Genomic DNA, 19,591 nt, shown 5'->3' with positions numbered 1-19,591 from the left:
CATGGTGTTTCTGTCTATCCCCTTGCCTTCTAAGCCAGAGTAACACTGACCTAGGGGTTGCTACACGTCAGGCACTTAACACCTTATGTTATTACCTTAGTAATGCTATGAAGCAGATGTCATAGACTCAATTCACAAGTGAGGAAACTAAGGTCCAGAGAGGTTAAGACACCTAGCCTAAGGTTATCAGCCAGGAATGGGTGATTCTAGGGTTTGAGCTTAACATCAAACCCATAACCTCCATCCTAACCCGTATGTTGGTCCTTTAACCTGCACACACATTAACAAAAAACAGTGAACAGGCAACAACAGGCCTGTTGCCATGCCAAGTCTGAACCACAAATAGGCACACGTGAGGATCTGGTTAATAAAAAAATTACAGATCTGCACACAGCTGGGCCACAACAATGTTCTTCAAATAGCGAGAAGAAATCGTTTAATAACACGAGTGATTAAAGTAGTACAAATCCATACAAAAGGATTCTGTGGGATCACATACAAAGGTGTCAGAGAGAACATGTAATTACACAGAAAGAGCAAACATACGTTTATAAAAAGCAGGCTGTCAAACAATATGTGTCTGTGAGAGTGCATGTATAGAAACTTATGTATATCATGTCATAGATATACAGATCTATCAAACTCTGAGAGACCGTGGAGGATAGAGGAGCCTGGAAGGCTACAACCCCTACAACCATAGGGTTGCAAAGAGTGGACACGACTTAGTAACTAAACAACAACAAAAACCTTTAACATACATGTACGCATAAGTGAGTATACATATGTATAAATACAGGTACATCACACACACACACACCATAACAAACAGGCTATGACCCAAAAGCCATGACTAAGTACATTCTGTACCCTCGTGCCTTTACCGTTGGAATGTTTGCCTGGGCACTTTATCAGAAGTCTGCAGGGTAGCTACTACTGACAGGGGCCACCATGCCTCTCCCTCTGGGGATGGGCAGGCTCAAAGGGACCTTGAACCCTTGGTCATCTGTGACATCCGTTGTCCCTTCACATGCAGAGACTTTCAGGGTCTCAACAAGCCACCTGCTTCTCCTGTTATAACAAGTGGCTATTGTAGTTCATCAATTCTAAGATGCTTCTTATTAGATGTGCCATTAGTTACCTCTAAGGCAGGGGGGAAAAGCTGCCAATTTTACACTAGGCATAATACTTTCTAATCACTTCAATTTTTTAATTTATTATTTTTAAAGAGCTCCTTTCAATGTAGGCAAAACTATTATCTATCACTGTTTTGCAGGCTTCCCTGGTGGCTTACACAGCAAAGAATCCTCCTACAACGCAGGAGACGTGGGTTCGATTCCTGGGTCGTGAAGATCCCCTGGAGAAGGAAATGGCAATCCACTTCAACATTCCCACCTGAGAAATCCTGTGGACAGAGGAGCCTGGTGGGTTACAGTCCATGGGGATAGCAGAGTCAGACATGACTGAGCAACTAACACACATTTTGCATATTTAAGGAAGGAATATGTAAATGAAGAGTATCTGTTAAGGTTGTTCAAAAACATTTTCGCATTTAGGATCTGATGGCACTCATCATTTTCCAGTTCTAAATTACCCTGTGTTCATGATTTCCCCACAAGAGCCAGCTATATTTCAGGGGCCCTTTGGGTTTAACAACTTGTAGAAGCACTACAAGCCTCAGAGGCAGGGGTGCGGAGTTCTGAAGCTGGCTTTGTCATCCTCCAGAGTTTGCTTTCTTCTGACGTCCACTTGGGGGATGCGGCTGAGCAAGGCTGGTCACTCCTCCCTAAGTCCCCCTGCTGGACTGGTACCTCCGAAGGGACAGCAGCGCTTCCCGTTAGTCTGTGGGGTTTTCCTCCAAGTTGCTGAGTGAGCTCCTGTTCTGAACTTCAATCCTGATCTACTGATGTCTGCTTATGCCCGGAAGATGACGTCCATGTCATGCTGAACACTAGGCTGATAGCAACAATCAACTGTAAACTTCAGGTATGTCCGAAGGTAAGAGAGAAAAGGTATTTTGTCTCTGAGGAATTACTGTGGTATTCAACCCCCACCGATACAATGCCACACCCTTGGGTTTCTCTGTGATCATTTTTCTTCCTCTGGCTAACCGCCACAGCACATTCCACATGTTATGTGGCACATTTTCTGTTATAGCCATGCCCATCATAGAATGCATGTGTATTCCACACGTACTGAGGACATATCCCGCCCCCTGGCATATTTTTGAAAGTGAAAGTGTTAGTTGCTCAGTTGCATCCAACTTTTTGTGACCCCATGTAGCCCACCAGGCTCCTCTGTTTATGGATTCTCCAGGCCAGAATACTGGAGTGGGTAGCCATTCCCCTCTCCAGGGAATCTTCCCAACCCAGGGATTAAACCCAGGTCTCCTCCCTTGCAGGCAGATTCTTTACCATCTGAGCCACCAGGGAAGTCCTTTTCACTATGCTTTAAAATGACCGTTCCCATCCTAACCGTAGGCTTCCCTCTTAGCAGCACTTTTGATACTCACCCCAGTTTTATTTGTCAGACCTGATGGAGTTACTGCTGTTAAAGAAAGAAACAACTCAAGAATTAAGTACAAGTAGACAGGTGGCTGACAAATGAAAAATGAGATGCTACAATATAATGGGACATATACCTGTTGTTTTCTGAGGAAAATGCTCATTGGTATACCTTGTCAGGCAATACTCATCAAAGTCTGCACAGTCTTTCAGGTTGTCATATCAAAATACCAGACAGGGATCTAAAGCAGCAAAAAATTATTTCTCACAGACTGGAGTCTGGGAAATCTAAGATCAAGATGCCAGCAGATTTGCTGCCTGGTGAGGACTCTCTTCCTGAACCTCACAAGCTTTCCTCCACGCTCTCATGGGGAGAGAGAAATCGAGCATGCTGGCATCTCTTCTCATCAGGAAACTAACCTTATCAAATCAGGGCCCACTCTTACGACCTCATTTATTAATTACTTCTGTAAAGGTCCTATCTCGAAATTCAGTACATTGGGGGTGAGGGTTTCCACACAGGAATGTGGGGGGAGGAATACATACCTTCAGTCCATAATGTGGTCTTGTATGTACTTATGTTTATATATGTACATACACTCAAAGTCATCAAAATATTACAAAGTATTATCTGATGGTTTCCTTTCTAACTTACCTATATTCATGAATATGTCTACCAGTAGATATGGATTATTTTCATTTTGAACATACTCTAAAATTTATTATTTTTTGAGAAGCCAGGTTTTAAACTAGGTTTGACAAAACCGTTGAGAGGAGTTTTACAGCCCTTTCATATTCCAAAAATTTGAGTCACTGGAAGGGGCCACCCCAGGTAGACACACCCGGCGCCAATGCAGGCGATGCTGAAGCCCTCTGCAGCCCAACAGCCCAGCACAGAGACATTTTGTTCTCAGAAGTCGAGTGGCCCAGCAACTTGGGAACTCAGAAACTTCTTTAGGACCTGCCCAGCGTCCAAGCAACATAGACTGGTTAGTGTTACTTCACTAGTGCTGGCCTGCCCTGCTGGAACCATTGCCCAAGTCAGCATTCTAGAATCTTGAGCCTCAAAAGTGACTTAACTCATAATACATGTAAGCACTACACAGACACAGTTTAGAGTCTGCAAAACGTGGGAGCTGTGATGTGTCAGGTTCCTTTCAGCAATAAAATCCAATGATTTTTCTGACTCCAAACTTGTAGAATTCATGGACAATTCTGGCATGTTTTTAACTCCATGGCTCATACCCGGACCACTCATAAACATATGCATGATGACTGCCCCTTCCCCAGGCTCAGCTAAGGATGCTGGTGTATTAGAAACGTGGACTGTAATGGGATCAACATCCAAGATGAAAGCAAGCACACATTAGGGTCACAGGTCCACCTGCAAAATGAAAATTCTCGACACTCTCCTACACATTCCTTATTTATCTGCTAGGCTGAATATATTTTAGCTTTTTCTCTTTGATGGCGCTATTTGGATTTATGTATGTTAGAAACATCTGCATGGTGACGCAAGTAATACCAGATACACTTGAATATGTTCATTATTTTTAAAACCTCAGCTACACTCTAGTGCCCAGCATAGTACTGACCACAGTAAAGACTCTTAAGTATTTGCTAGAGGAATGAATACAGAACATTCTGACCTGCTTTACACAGTCACCTTTCAGTGACTATTACTTTATAAAGTAAGACAACATAGCTTTCAAACATTAGAAAAAGATAAAACTAAGATCTATGGCATTTATAATCTTGGATGCACATTACATATTTTGGATTTAGAACATTTTTATTTAACAATTTTAGATACCTTCCTGTAAATTCTCAAGAATGTGGATACAGTTTACCATTGAAAACTTCATGATATTCCACAGTCCTAAGGATATCTAAATATGTTGCCTCTCCTCCTCCTAATAAGCATGCCGACTAGAAACCTACAAACATATTTTACACTAAAATCCAATTTCAATTGTGCTAGCCTGCCCCATGTTAAAAAAAACAAAAACAAAACCCAATAGACTTCTTTTTGTACCTCTATTTATCCTAAATTTTGAGGCTCTCCTTCAAGGAAGCATAACTGAATGCTTCTAACTAAAGTGAGGGGGTGGAGGTACATTTGGAGCTCGGCTGTGTACCATAAACGGCACTTGGGGGAAAAGGCTTGGTAACCACTGCCCTGGCAAAACCACAGGCAGGTGGCCGAGAGCCTTTTAAGGACTCTAGAGAGTGCAGGTTTGCTTAAAAAAAAAAAAAAAAAGAGAATAGAACATATCCTTGCCACTTAATGAGAATCCATTTCCAGACATGGTTGTGTCTGGCCAGAAACAAGAAGTTTCTCTAGGGAGAGGATGCTGGAGTAATCACTGTGCCAAGAAATGGCAGGCTACAGAGATGGGGCAGGAGGATCAAGCATCTTCTGGCTGCTCTCCTCTCTGGTCCTGGGCAGAAACCAGCATCAAGGGAAGAGGAGCCCGGTGAGCACAGTCCTGTGAAGAAACACAGCCGTCCCATCTCAGTGACAGTCTCCGAGTCACAGAGGGACTGAGCCGTAACAGGAGAGGACAACCTGAAGAAGAGAGGCCTTCTGGAACATTCCAGAAAGTCTCACTAGAGCAGAGTGCATCCCTGAACCCAGGTCTGTCTCGCTCCAGAGCACATGGACCTGAGCCCCACCATCCTGGGATGGGGGAGAGCTCTGAGCATCCTGGCATGGCAGGGAGAAAACAGGGAGTGGAAAAAGGAATCCAGATCCCAGGGAGGGATATGTACATACTGGGTCCTGGAGGAGGCTGAGCACCAGGCCTCCTGCAGACACTGAGATAGTAGTTCCCCAGGTTACTGAAAATTGCTGCTGAGGAACACAAAATGTTTCCTTCTTTTAATAAATTTTCTTTCTGCCACTTTGTGATCAGCTTGCCTGTGAATAGTGAGAGTCAATAAGGGGGACTGTGCCAGGTTTGGGGGGTATCCAGCCAATGGAATTCATGCAATTAATATATAAGCTCCTGCAGGTATGGGTCGGAGAAGGCAATGGCACCCCACTCCAGTACTCTTGCCTGGAAAATCCCACGGATGGAGGAGCCTGGTGGGCTGCATGCAGTCCATGGGGTCGGGAAGAGTCGAACACGACTGAGAGACTTCACTTTCACTTTTCACTCTCATGCATTGGAGAAGGAAATGGCAACCCACTCCAGTGTTCTTGCCTGGAGAATCCCAGGGACAGGGGAGCCTGGTGGGCTTCCATCTATGGGCTCGCACAGAGTCGGACACAACTGAGGCAATTTAACAGCAGCAGCAGGTATGGGTACCAGGGGTTGGGGATTCAAAGAATTTAAAAAAAGAGACCCCTCTGCTCAGAGCTCATGCACTAGTGGGGGAGAATGAGGGAGGCTTATAGGTGGGAATGGAACTATCTTCAAGAGTAAGGAACAAAGAGTGGGGTCACTGGGCAGGGTCAGAGAAAATCTGAAAAGTTCATTATTTAAAATTTTTTTAATTAAAAAAAATTTTTTTAATGGATGTATAGTCACTTTACAGTGTCTTAGCAAAGTGATTCAGTTATGTGTGTATGTATTTTTTCAGATTCTTTTCCATTATAGGTTATTACAAAATACTGAATATAGTTCCTGTGCTATACATATAGCAGGACTTCACTGTTAATTTCACACATAGTAGTGTATATACGGGGTTTCCCAGGTGGTGCTAGTGGTAAGGAACCTGCCCGCCAATGCAGGAGACATAAGAGACTCAGGTTCAATCCCTGGGTCAGGAAGATCCCCTTGGAGGAGGGCATGGCAACCGACTCCGGTATTCTTGCCTAGAGAACATGGACTGAGAAGCCTAGCAGGCTACAGTCCATAGGGTCACACAGAGTCAGACATGACAAAAGCTACTTAGCATGCACACAGTATATATACAAGTTAATCTCAAATTTGTGATTTATCCCTCTCCCCCACCTCCACTTCCCCTTTGGTAACCATACATTTGTTTTCTATCCGTGAATCTATTTCTGTTTTGTAAATAAGTTTGTATCATGTTTGAGATTCCATATATGAGTGGCATCATATGATATTTGTCTTTCTGTCTGGTTTACTTCAGCCAGTAGGATAATCTTTAGGTCCATCCATGTTGCTGCAAATAGCATTACTTCATTCTTTTTAATGACTAATATTCCATCGTGTGTGTGTGTTGTGTCCGTGTATGTACATATATATACACACATATGCACCACATCTTTATCCATTCATGTCAGTGGACACTGAGGTTGCCTCTACATCTTGCTACTAAAATAATGCTGCTATGAACACTAGGGTGCATGCATCTTTTTGAATTAGAGCTTTTGTCTTTTCCAGATATTTTCCCAGGAGTGGGGTTGCTGGATCATATGATAACTCTATTTTTAGTTTTTTAAGGAACTTCCACACTGTTCTCCATAATGGCTGCATGAATTTACACTCCCACCAACAGTGTGGAAGGGTCCCCCTTTCTCCACACCCTCTCCAGCATTTATTATTTGTAGCTGTTTTAATGAGCGCCATTCTCACTGGAATAAGGTGATACCTCATTGTAGTTCTGATCTGCATTTCCCTGATGATGAGTGATGTTGAGCAGTTTTTCATGTGCCTGTTGGCCATCTGCACGCCTTCTCTGAAAAAAATGTCTATTTAGGTCTTCTGCCCTTTTCTTGATTGGGTTGTTTTGTTTTCTTGATACTGAGCTGTGTAAGCTGTTTGCATATTTTAGAAATTAAGTCCTTGTCGGTCATATCATTTGCCAATATTTTCTTTCACCCTGTAGGTTGTCTTTTCATTTTGTTTATGGTTTCCTTTGCTGTGAAAAAGCTTTTAAGTTTAATTAGGTATCATTTGTTCATTTTTGCTTTTGTTTCCATTACTCTAGCAGATAGATTTGAAAAAATACCGCTGCAATTTATGTCAGTGTTCTGCCTATGCTTTCCTCTGGCAGAAAAGTATCTGAAGAGCTAGTCAGGTAAGGGCTTTGGGGCAAGTGCAGCAGGACGCAAGGAGGTGGGAAGCAGCAGGGGCTCCTGGAGCGGCTCTTAGGAGAGAACAGTGTGGGACAGACAGGAGGCAGAAGTGTGGCTTCCTGGAAAACCTGTCCTGCTGCTTGGCCGTGAGCTCTTGCAGGAGGTCCTCTCCTGCAAAGGGTGATACACACTTGTTGTCCGACTCTTTGTGACCCCATGGCTGCAGCACGCCAGGCTTCCTTGTCCTTCACGGTCTCCCAGAGCTTGCTCAAACTCATGACCATTGAGTCGGTGATGCCATCCAACCACCTTATCCTCTGTTGCCCCTTTCTCCCCTTGCCCTCAATCTTTCCCAACATCAGAGTAAATGAATCCAAAGCACTTTTAAAAAACCCAACTTTTCAAAGAAATATACAAATGGTAGGGTGCTCTGAACATGTGCGTACAGGTGGGTGAATTTTCACAAATCAAACACACCATGTGGCTGGCATCCAGATTAAGCAACTGAACATTTACCAGCATGCTAGTGTCAGGACCCTGTTCAAATCCTGCTGCTTCTCCCAAGGGAAGCACTAGCCCCAGACTTTCCAGCTGTGTTTGCCTGTTTCTATCCGTCCTATGGAATCCTATAGGTTGGAAGTTGAGTCTGCAAAGATTTATCCATGTTGCTGCATGTAGTTATAGCTTGTTCACTCCATCCTGTGACTGTGCAAAGTTTATTTATCCATTCTACTCTCCGTGGGCATTTGGAGAGTTTCCAACTTGGGCTCTTACAAACAGTGCTGCTATGCACAGTCTCATCTTTTGGTGTAAACAGTGGTACACACTTTGTTAGGTACACAACAAGGGGTGGAATTGCTGGGCCAAATCCTTTTTCAAAGGAGTTGTTCCAACTTCCACTCCCATCAGCAGAATATGGAACGTATAAACACTCATGTGTGAAATGAGAAGGCGCATTCCAGGACAGGAATGTAAACTCCTCTAACTAGAAAAACACCATATGAATTAACTTCTTAAATATTCTAGACCCTTCAGTATGCGAAAGCAAGTTATTGAAATGAGGATTTTCAGTGTTTAACATAAATCTTAAAAAACTGAATAATATCTCCTCTTTCTAGCTCTTTTTCTAGGGGAAAAACTCCTGTCATATTATACAAGAGGAGTATTGGAAGCCTTTAAATTTCAGGATGATTTATCCATATAGGAAGTCTGGGTCACAAATGAAATGAATAATGTCAGCCAAAGGACTTCCCTGGTGGTCCAGTGGTTAGGAATCTGCCTTGCAGTGTGGGGGACATGGGTTTAATACCCAGTTGGGGAACTAAGAACCCACATGCCATGAAGCAACTAAGACTTGACACAGCCAAATAAATAGATTTTTAAAAATTAAAAAATGATGCTGGCCAAGCCCAAGTGATCACTAACAGTCACACAAATGGTCAAAGGAGATGACCATTCCAGAGCCAAGGCTGCCTACCTGATGTACAATGCAAGAGGAGAATATTCTACCTCAGGTTAAAAAAAAATGAAGGAAAATGTGAAATGACTGAGACCTAAATATGTATGGATTGGAGTCTTTCATAAAGAATTCTGTCTTAATTTGTCCTTAAAATCTCAAAGTAGCAAAAACCAAGCTTGTATATATAAGCTGTTACAGAACTGGATATTAAATAAAATTATGCCTGGTTTATGTGGATGTCAAGGAAGGTTCACATTTAAATCTCGACATGGGACTACACTATCAGCCAGAGAGAAGTAGCATTCCCCCAAATCAACTTTAAAATTGTAAAACTGAGATCTTATGATAAAAGAGCCACATGGAAACTGGAATACAAATAGAGATATTAAACAAAATTGCCTAGATTTGTCAATTCCACAACAGTTTAAAGAATAGAATAAGGGGTGAAAGTGCTCATTTAAATAAAACACACAAGGTTTCCATATTCATATGCCTACTGCTTTTTATTCCCAAGTAAAATTCTGTGGAAAGGCATTCACTTGTAGGGGGAACAACTCATGTCAGCAAAAAAGAAAAGGAAAGTGAAGTCGCTCAGTTGTGTTCAACTCTTTGTGACTCCACGGGCTGTAGCCTACCAGGCTCCTCCGTCCATGGGATTTTCCAGGCAAGAGTACTGGAGTGGGTTGCCACTTCCTTCTCCAGGGGATCTTCCCGACGCAGGGATCAAACGAGTCTCCCACATTGCAGGCAGATGCGTCTGAGCCACCAGGGAAGCCAAGTCCCTTCCCTTTGCATAAGCAAATGGAATTGAGAAATTATAAAAGACCACAGTAGTCCCAATGGCAGGGGGGCCATGAAAAAGTTCTTTATATAGTTACATTTAAAAACTAAGAAATTTTATTTTGTCTCTGATCTAGGTCCTCCTGAAAGCACTACAAATATTAACTCATTAATCCTCACCCCTATCCTGTGAGGGTCCTGCAATTGTCCTATTTCACAGATAAAGCAACTGAAGCACAGAACACATTTTATAGACAGTTAAGGTTTTGCCCTAATAAACCTCACTGAATCCTATCTACCTTTCTCAAAGCATATTTATGAGGTACCATTTCACACCAGTCAGAATGGCTGCGATCCAAAAGTCTACAAATAATAAATGCTGGAGAGGGTGTGGAGAAAAGGGAACCCTCTTACACTGTTGGTGGGAATGCAAACTAGTACAGCCACTATGGAGAACAGTGTGGAGATTCCTTAAAAAACTGGAAATAGAACTGCCTTATGATCCAGCAACCCCACTGCTGGGCATACACACTGAGGAAACCAGAAGGGAAAGAGACACGTGTACCCCAATGTTCATCGCAGCACTGTTTATAATAGCCAAGACATGGAAGCAACCTAGATGTCCATCAGCAGATGAATGGATAAGAAAGCTGTGGTACATATACACAATGGAGTATTACTCAGCCATTCAAAAGAATACATTTGAATCAGTTCTAATGAGGTGGATGAAACTGGAGCCTATTATACAGAGTGAAGTAAGCCAGAAGGAAAAACATAAATACAGTATTCTAACGCATATATATGGAATTTAGAAAGATGGTAACAATAACCCTGTGTACGAGACAGCAAAAGAGACACTGATGTATAGAACAGTCTTATGGACTCTGTGGGAGAGGGAGAGGGTGGGAAGATTTGGGAGAATGACATTGTAACATGTAAAATATCATGTAAGAAACGAGTTGCCAGTCCAGGTTCGATGCACGATACTGGATGCTTGGGGCTAGTGCACTGGGACGACCCAGAGGGATGGTATGGGGAGGGAGGAGGGAGGAGGGTTCAGGATGGGGAACACATGTATACCTGTGGTGGATTCATTTTGATGTTTGGCAAAACTAATACAATTATGTAAAGTTTAAAAATAAAATAAAATTAAAAAAAAAAGCCATAGAAACAAAGATAGGTTAAGTTGACTCAATGTAAATTTAAGAGCAGTTTGAGAAGATTGAATGTGATAAATGATAGAGAACAAATATTTAATGAGTTAATGGCTGGAAAGTTTTTAAAACTGCAGATAATGCCAAGCATTGATAAAAATAAATAAAAACAAAGTATTAGAAAAGCTAAAAACATCAATGATAAAAGATATGAAATCTTAAGTTGTGACATGAATAAAAAACAAATTTTCTTCAAAAAAAAAAAAAAAAAAAAACTTTAATGTACTTGAAGGATGTATGACATTATCTTGCTTCCTTACACTAAGATCAATTCTTAAGGACCTCATGGGCAGATGGCTCTGGCTTTCAGTGACCAACTTTTTTTTATCCATATGTTTTTATTGTGGTAAAAGTCATAACATATAAAACACACTATTTTAACCACATTTAACTATACAGTTCAGTGGCACTAAGTTCATTCACATTATGGGGCAAGTCTCACCATCGCCCATCTTCCCAAATTTTCACCTTCCCAAACTGAAACTCTGTCCCTATTAAACCCTAATCCCCCATTCCCCCTCCCCTCCCCAGCATCTACCAATGTACCTTCTGACACTATGAACTTGACTATCCTAGGTACCGTGTATAAGTGGAATCAAACAGTGTTGTCTGAACGTAATACATATTGGAATCATGTGCCCAAGTTTTTATTCAGAATATTTCAGGGGACAAGGACTAAAGAGGCTAAAGATTATGTATATGTAGCAAGATGGATTTTTTTTTAAAGAAGAAAATGTAGGAACTCATTCTCATGATGATTTTGCTCAGCGTGTGGGATTCATTTCTTAGATATGCATAGTAGATTCAGAATGCCTCCACACCGAGTCTCTGACTTGTCCTAACCTAGAAAAAAACAGACATCCATTTATATTAATTAAAAAAATCTGGCTCTAGAAGTGGTGAGCTTCAATTATCATGGTTAATGTCTTCAGAGTCTTCCCTGAAGCCAAGCTGTGCTCCAAGGGCAGCTGAATATAAATTCTGCCTTTGCAGCCCTGGGCGGTGTCAGTTTCATGCTCTAAAATTCTGGCTTCTTCATGATGCCTATGTGATCAATGGAACCTATAGTAAATATGAAAAATGTCAACCACTTTAGCCTGCCATTGTTTTTTTTTTTAATTCAAGATTTTGAAACATATGTAGTTTTGCAAAAGGGGGGTTAGATGGGGCGAGAGAAGGGGTTGGAGTGCGTCCGTCCCTGACTCAGACATCAGGCAAAGCGAAATGGAGGTAAGTTCTCTCGCTGTGACTGCAGCCAGGCTCCCAGCTTTATACCTTGCTCTCATGGTTAATGGGGCTTCCCAGATGGCTCAATGATAAAGACTCTGCCTACCAATGCAGGAGACGTGGATTTGATCCCTGGATCAGGAAGATCCCCCGGAGAAGGCAATGGAAACCCACTCCAGTGTTCTTGCCTAGGAAATTCCACAGACAGAGGAGCCTGGTGGGCTACAGTCCATGGGGTCGCAAAGAGTCGGACTGAGCATACACGAACTCAAGGTTAAGGGCCATGTGGAGGTGGTGGGACAGCCATTTTTACTCACTAGTGCACTTGACCTTTCCAATTATAGCCTCTTGTCTTAAAAGCAGGCACAAGCTTAAGCAATCTACTTCTTGAGTGTGAAAAATCCCAGAGAACTAAGAGGCACAGTGTTGTCCCCTTGAGACCTTTCCCAGTTCAGTACTAGGGAAAATGGCAGGCAAATTGAATCAGACTCGGTATAGACAGCTGGGGGCAGGTCCAAGGACACCGTCAGCAGTCACCGAAGATAATGCTGCACTTGTGTGCACCCAATGTGCATCTGAAACCCACTTTCATCTCCTCTGCACACTGCCCTTGATGATAAACAGCTGCCGACTTGGATTATCTACAAGGACAGACGTACATTATTGGGAGGTCTGATGATACCAGCACATCTTAATGTAATCACATCAGAGTTCCGTCTCGGCAGAATGGAGGGGAAGCTGTTAGTCTCACACCTCAGGGCTGTAGAGGTCCCCCGTAGAGGGAGATCTGTTTCTGGCTGTCACCTGAAGCAAGAGTGGGGTGATTTCCTGGAGACTATAGTATCAGAGCAGTAAACTCTGCTGAGAAATGCCCCTAAACCAGACTGCTTTCCCTCCGATGTGGGTCCTGACTCCACCAGAACATTCTGTCCAGCTTGGTGGACCCCGTAAAATATTTTATTTCAATCACCCTGGAAACATTAAAAAAAAAAAAAAAAAAAAAAAAAAAAGCCCAGTGAGAAAAGAGCAAGGCTTATTTGTGACTATGATCATCAGCTCTCCCCGGCTGCTGGGGGGCAGAAGTGCATGGCCCCTGACCCCCTCCCTCGCACACCTGCCACATTCCATGTGAACACGTCAAACCCTCAAGCCTGCTTGATTAATCACCCAGCCTAAGAATCTACGGAATAAAGTTCATGTTACCCGGAGAGCTATATGAAGGGCCCTCTGAGGTCGTGATGCAAGACCAAACAAAATTAACGTGCCTGCCACATCCATCATCTTGTAATCTGCTTCCAGTTCCATAACCCCTGACGTCTGGACTGTGCATACCAAGAACATTTCTGTTCGACGTGGATCAAAACAGTTCATGCACAAAGGGCTCTGAACTCTCCCCACCCCCAAGAAAATCATTAACCAGTTCTGCAAGTCAAACAGCCCTGGGACTGCAGTCATCTGCTCAAACCAAGTCTCAAGGGACCTAGAAGTTTTCGAGATTCTCTCATAAATGTTTCTTTAGACATAATGACAATAAAATTTGATTTGACCTAAGAATAAGGAATACATTGTAAACTTTCCAGCAACATACTAACTCGTTTAGATCATGTAAAGGATACAACAGCCCTCACTGCATTAAAATGTTTTACAATTAGTTCAAGCCAACTGATGTTCCCCAAAATAAACGGGTAGGATTAGATTGTAACCTGAAATTATAATGTATATATTGTATTTTGTATTATCATGAGATGGCTTTTTAAAATAATTTTCTATATTTGCTTTATTTTTGGCCATGGTAGGACCTTGCTGCTGTGTGGGTGCTTCTCTAGTTGCGGAGAGCCGGGACCACGCTCTAGGCGCCGTGCTACTCTCTAGTTTCGGGCTTCTCACTGTGGCGGCTTCTCTCACTGTGGAGCATGGGCTGTAGGGCGTGGGCACTTCTGTAGTCGTGGCGAGTGGGCTCAGTAGTTGAGGCTCCTGGGCTCTAGAGCACAAACAGTCGTGTGCAGGGACTTAGTTGCTCCACAGCATGTGGGATCTTCCCGGATCAGGGGTCAAACCTGGGTCTCCTGCATTGGCAGGCGGGTTCTTCACCACTCAGCCAACAGGGAAGGCCCTTGAGATGACTTTTTATTGTGATCTCAGGACATGGGATGGATATTTCAAGGGAAGTATTCCTACCCATTTCACTCAGGAGAAAGGGAGACTCAGAGACATTGTGTGAGAAACCCAAGGTCACACAGCACTTGCCTGGGCTGGGCTGAGAGAAGTCCACATCACACTTGTGTTTTCCTCTCACAATTGATAGTATTTTCAAGATTTTATGCTATAAACCTCCCAATTCTCTAAAGTATGGTAAAGATTTGACCACAAGTTTATTTTACACTACTAGGCCCCTAGTTCTCTCAAATGCTTCACCACAAAGATTTGCATCACAGACCATGTGAATATTATTCATGGATTTGTTCATTTCAAAGCACACATTCCTAGACTCCTGACAGAACAGGAAGTTGGGCAACCAGGATATTTTATGTTTTGGTCATGTACACGCCCATTGTCTGGGAAGACAAGTTTTAGGTGTAATTTCCATGTAGAGAAGCCTGTATGGTTTAGCAGCTAGGATGAAAAAGAATGGAGACCGTATTCTCACCCTTAGAAATTCAGATATTAGACTCAGTTCTGTGGGCTAAGAGTGTCCACTGTTTATGCAAGAGTCAATTACACATTACTTCTGGGAACATTAGGAGTGATTCTTAAATAAAAATAAAGGGGCAGTATCACTGTGGTTTACAGGCCAGAAGAATCTGAAGTGGCAAGACTTTGATTCACCCAACAGTAAGCAGATGAGAACCATGTGCCACGAAAACTTCTGCATTTATTATTTCATTTCATCCTCACACCCGCCTCCTGGTGTTCTCTGTGCCCATTCCTGACAATGAAACTGGGGACCAGTGAAGGACATTCTAGAAATCACAGACAGTCATGTGACAGGGCTGAGCTCTGAAGTCACACACATCTTATTCCAACCGTCCCAAGGCAGACCACTGACACTGGAATCCCACTCTGAACAAGGTCAGCACTCCCCTCCCTCCAGAAAAGTTAATGTTTTAAGCTCTTGGTACCATTTTTTGCCACGCAAAAAAAGGTGAAAGTATTTCAAAATACGTAAGTGAATCCGCTCTTACTCATCGCCTTCAGCAGGAAAACAGGAAATGGTTTTTACTAAGAAGCACGGAGGTGGTGAGGACAGGGTGGGGCTTGGTGGGGCAGGGGGGCACGAAGGCACACTGCCTGCTGTGAGGGGTGTTGGGGGAGGGTGGGGAGTGCTTGGTGCTTGGATAATGATCCAGACATCAATATGAACGCTTTAGTCAACAAATCCTGATCAATATCAGCTCTGTGTTAGGTAACAACAAGGTAAGATGTCTAAGGTAAGGGGCCTGCCTCCCAAAGGCTCAGTCTGGAAGAGGGGAGACAGAATATGGAATAAACAATAAAATACTGCACGGTGACAGCCACACTACGGGCTTCCACGCAGCGCGAGGCACACACTGGGGACTGGCCCCCCGAGAGGGGGAGGTGACACGCCCTGGAGGAAGTGACATTTATTCTGGGGTCTCAAAAAATAAGGAGGAGTTTTCCTGGCAGAGAAGCGGGGAAGGGCTATCCAGGCAGAGCTTATTTCCAAAGGCACAGAGGTCGGAGAGATCACGGTGTGTCTTGGAAATGGAAGATGGTTCTCCATGGCCACAGCCCACAGCATACCCTGTCAGAGGTGGGGGCAATGGTGAGATGATGCTGGAGAGGTGGGTGGGACACCTGATTTTGAGTCTGCCGTCTGTACCCTGTGAGGAGCCAAAGGGTTTCAGGGAAAGAAGTGTGAAGTGTGAAGATCATGTTGGAGGCTTTGTGGAAGATGGGCTGGAGAGAGGCAGGCAGGTGGCAGGGAGGCTGGCTGTTGTGAACTCTACTTGGAAGGACCCTCACAGCAACACAGCCAGCCAGCAGGTGAGTGAGGATGGGGCCAGGGTGAGATCCTGCTGCTGGTCCCTTCCCCCTGCCAAGACAGACAGACAAAGTGAAGCGCTCTAACATCTGGGTTGCCCAGAAAGATTCAAGTTTATTAGCTTGTAAACAGCAACAGATGGGTTCAAAAATAATAGTAAAAGAATGAAGAAAAGCTTTTACTTCGGCTTTAGATTCCTACTGTCTTGTGGACCAGGTTAACCACCCAAATCAACAGAGCTCAGCTATTGAGTAAAACCAACACAACACAGTCATGGGAACTGAGGGAAGCTTGGGCTTCTTGGGCTTCTACACAGCGTCTTGGGCTTCCCTGGTGGCTCAGATGGTAAAGAATCTGCCTGCAATGCAGGAGACCCAGGTTCAATCCTTGAATCAGGAGGATCCCCTGGAGACGGGAATGGCAACCCACTCCAGTATTCCTGCCTGGAGAATTCCGTGAACAGAGGAGCCTGGCAGGCTACAGTCCATGGGGTTGCAAAGAGTCAGACACGACTGAGCGATTCTCACTTTCACACAGCTTCTTGCTAAGTCAACCAAAGTCATCAAGTCCTGACCTTATTCCCATGTGCCAGAATTAAGAGACATAAATGAGTTCCTTTCAGAGTAGGCTGCATCAATTCTTTTCTAAGAGCAGAAGGTCACTACCTTAGCCTTTTATCTAAAAAGAAAGCCAACTGGCAAGAAAATATATCATCCACAGACTATATTTGCAGTTGGTCCCCAAGATGCCCACTGCAAAGCAGTCCTGGATCATGACCATCATCATGGGACTGAGATCATAAGCCTAATGCCCTACGGCTGGGATATGAGGGTAGGACATTTACTCCGTTTTCCAGAAAACTCAAATCTTCAATGAAGCAAAAATTCTCAAGATCTGAAAAACCAAACGGCCCTCCTAGAACCTGCTCATAATTTTACTCCAAAGAGTGGGATCTACGTGGAGAATCTATTTTCAGGTTAGACACAGATTTTCGGACACCTGCATTTCTCCTGAAGGGCCCCTGAGACTTTGTATCGGAGCATGAAGTCATGGGGTGTCATCGGGTTTCTGGGGCTGCCTCCTCCTCATATGAGATTAACACTCATCTGTACCCTTTGAGTTAAAGTGGGTGGCAGGCCGGGGGACAAGGTATCCACATTCTTTAATACCATGCTTCATATTGTACATACCAAATCATTAAAAGAAACAGAGCATGCTGTGTCTTTGATTGGTCACAGATGGAAGAAAACCAGCCACCATAATAAATTCACAGAGGTGGAATGTATCGTCACACACGGAGCCAGGATGTGTGATCCAGGAGGTGCGTGTGGGGTGGGGGGAGTTAATGCCATATGCCATTTTACTGCTGTGGGTCTGCTCCCATGTCAATAGCAATGTGTTCCTCCAAAACAGCTCTGACGCCATCCCCGATGCCACGGCGCTCTGCCAGACCCAGGCGGCACTTACCAGGTACTGCAGTCGCTGGCGCTCGGTCTCAGGGGTGAACTCCGAAGACATGGGGATGATTTCTCCGTTTCTGATGATTATGGCCCTGAAAGGGTGAAAAGGCATGTCAGCAGCCAATCTCATAAGCACTGTGATTTTGAGATGACTCCACAGCTTGGTTGAGAACACACATGAAACTCTCAGGGGACCTTTGTTCCTCCAACCTGCACAGCAAAGCTCAGTGTAACCAACTCTGGAGCCCTCACCATACTGTAGATATCTCTAAGAGCACGACATTCTCTTTTCTGCTAGTTTAATGCCCAGCACCAAGCATACCATTTGGCACATGGCAGATGCTCAATGAATAAATGGATGGATCAATGAATGATGCACAGAGGCTCACTCTAGGCTAATGCCCTCCAAGCGAACTTCCTATGATCCTTAAAATGTGTGCCTTAATCTGTGCAGCCCCATGTGGGTACTGAGCATTTGAATCATGGTCATTGCAAGCTGAGCGGCTTCCCAGGTGGCGCTAGTGGTAAAGAACCCATCTCCCAATGCAGGAAACATAAGAAACGTGGGTTTAGCCCCTGGGTCAGGAAGATCGCCTGGAGGAGAACATGGCAACACACTCCAGTATTCTTGCCTGGAGAATCCCCACGGACAGAGGAGCCTGGCGGGCTATATAGTCCATAGAATTGCAAAGAGTTGGACATGACTGAAACGACTTAGCATGCATGCATGCAGTGCAAACTGAGAAACTGAATATTTCATTTTATTTCACTGTAATTAATTTAGCTTTAAGTTAAGCAGTCACAAGTGGGCTAGTGCTTGAAGTAGTCGACAGGGCAGTTCCAAGTGTTCGTTACTCAAAGTATCTGCGGACCAGCAGCACAGGCCTCACCTGAGAGCTAGTTAGAAGTGCAGACTCTCAGGTTCCCCACAGACTTCCTATACTGGAATCTGCAGTGTCATAAGATTCCCAGGGGATTTGGAGGCACATTAAAATCTGAGAGCAGCTGACCTAGACTCCTGAGTTTCTAGGGTAACATCTTGGGTCCAGGGAAAACCACTGTCATCTCAAAGTTCAGGAAATTCACAAACTCCCAAAAATGTGCCCAAGAGCTACTGCTGACTCCAGGACTTTTGGGAAAACAGATCTCCCCAAAGCTGACATCTAAAGGAGAGGATACAGGATCGATCGATAGCAACTTTCCCTAAGCTCTTCCCGTGGAGCCTCCTGTGCTCAGGCCTTGTTCTGCAGTAGTCCCTGCAGCACTTACTTCCCAAATATCGATCTGCTGTGGTGGAAGGCTGCCATTTCTACAACAAAAGCAAGTGGCTGGGGGAACTGCATTCTATTTGAACTCCAAAGCTCCCCAGTATCAGGGAGCCAGAGACCTGCTGACCCAACACACTTCTCTGTGAAAGCCCACAGGCATGGGGAATGCCATCAATGAGCTCAGCTCCAGGTGGATGTCTCGTTGACACGGGGAGGCTGCATTCTTTGTGCCAACAAGCCCCTGGCACCCCTTACTCCCGCTGCAGAGGCAGGCAGTCCCTGACTTGGAAACAATCCCTATTAAGGGCTGCAGCTGCCCTCCCCCTCCCCCTCCCCCTCCCCCTCACCACCTGTGCCCAGTTGCTCTGTCATAGGGGGGCAGGCAAAGGAGGAGGTGACGACAAAAATCTTGGGGGTGTTAGAGAATTTATGGATCCAGGAGGAAAATGGTGGAAGTGGTAAGGAAATGGAGAAGTTTGGGGAGACTGACCCTGGGGAGAGGATGCCTCATGCTGAAATACACACTTCACTTATTTTATTATGCTGCCAAAAAATAGGACAGAGTAAAGATTCCTTGCTATAAACCCAGAGTCACTTGTAAAATGCAACCACCTCCCCCTACCTCAAGAAAGGTGATACCAACCATTCACAAATCAGTGTGAGTTAATTGAAATTGTCTTTGTCCTACT

At 44.1% G+C, this 19,591-nt stretch overlaps 1 protein-coding gene across 4 annotated transcripts in view; it reads right to left on the bottom strand.

Annotated features, from left to right (window-relative positions):
- Positions 1 to 19,591, bottom strand: part of PPM1H (protein phosphatase, Mg2+/Mn2+ dependent 1H) — a 307,659-nt gene that overhangs the window by 82,769 nt on the left and 205,299 nt on the right. For 3 of the 4 annotated variants that reach the window (XR_009494420.1, XM_059886719.1, XM_059886720.1), the window contains exons 5-6: positions 17,642 to 17,726; positions 1,292 to 1,402 (exon numbers count right to left, since the gene is read on the bottom strand). Coding sequence is in view for 3 of the 4 variants with exons in the window: in XM_059886719.1 (XP_059742702.1) it covers positions 1,292 to 1,402; positions 17,642 to 17,726 (196 nt within the window). In the remaining variant the exon portion in view is untranslated. The remainder of the gene's footprint in view (positions 1 to 1,291; positions 1,403 to 17,641; positions 17,727 to 19,591) is intronic. The other variant, NM_001193049.1, reaches the window with a different exon arrangement.

The sequence above is a fragment of the Bos taurus genome, chromosome 5, assembly GCF_002263795.3.
Source record: "Bos taurus isolate L1 Dominette 01449 registration number 42190680 breed Hereford chromosome 5, ARS-UCD2.0, whole genome shotgun sequence".
NCBI classification, from domain to species: Eukaryota; Metazoa; Chordata; class Mammalia; order Artiodactyla; family Bovidae; genus Bos; species Bos taurus.
Note: the sequence above shows the minus strand (reverse complement) of the source record. Positions and strands in the feature narration are given on the sequence as shown.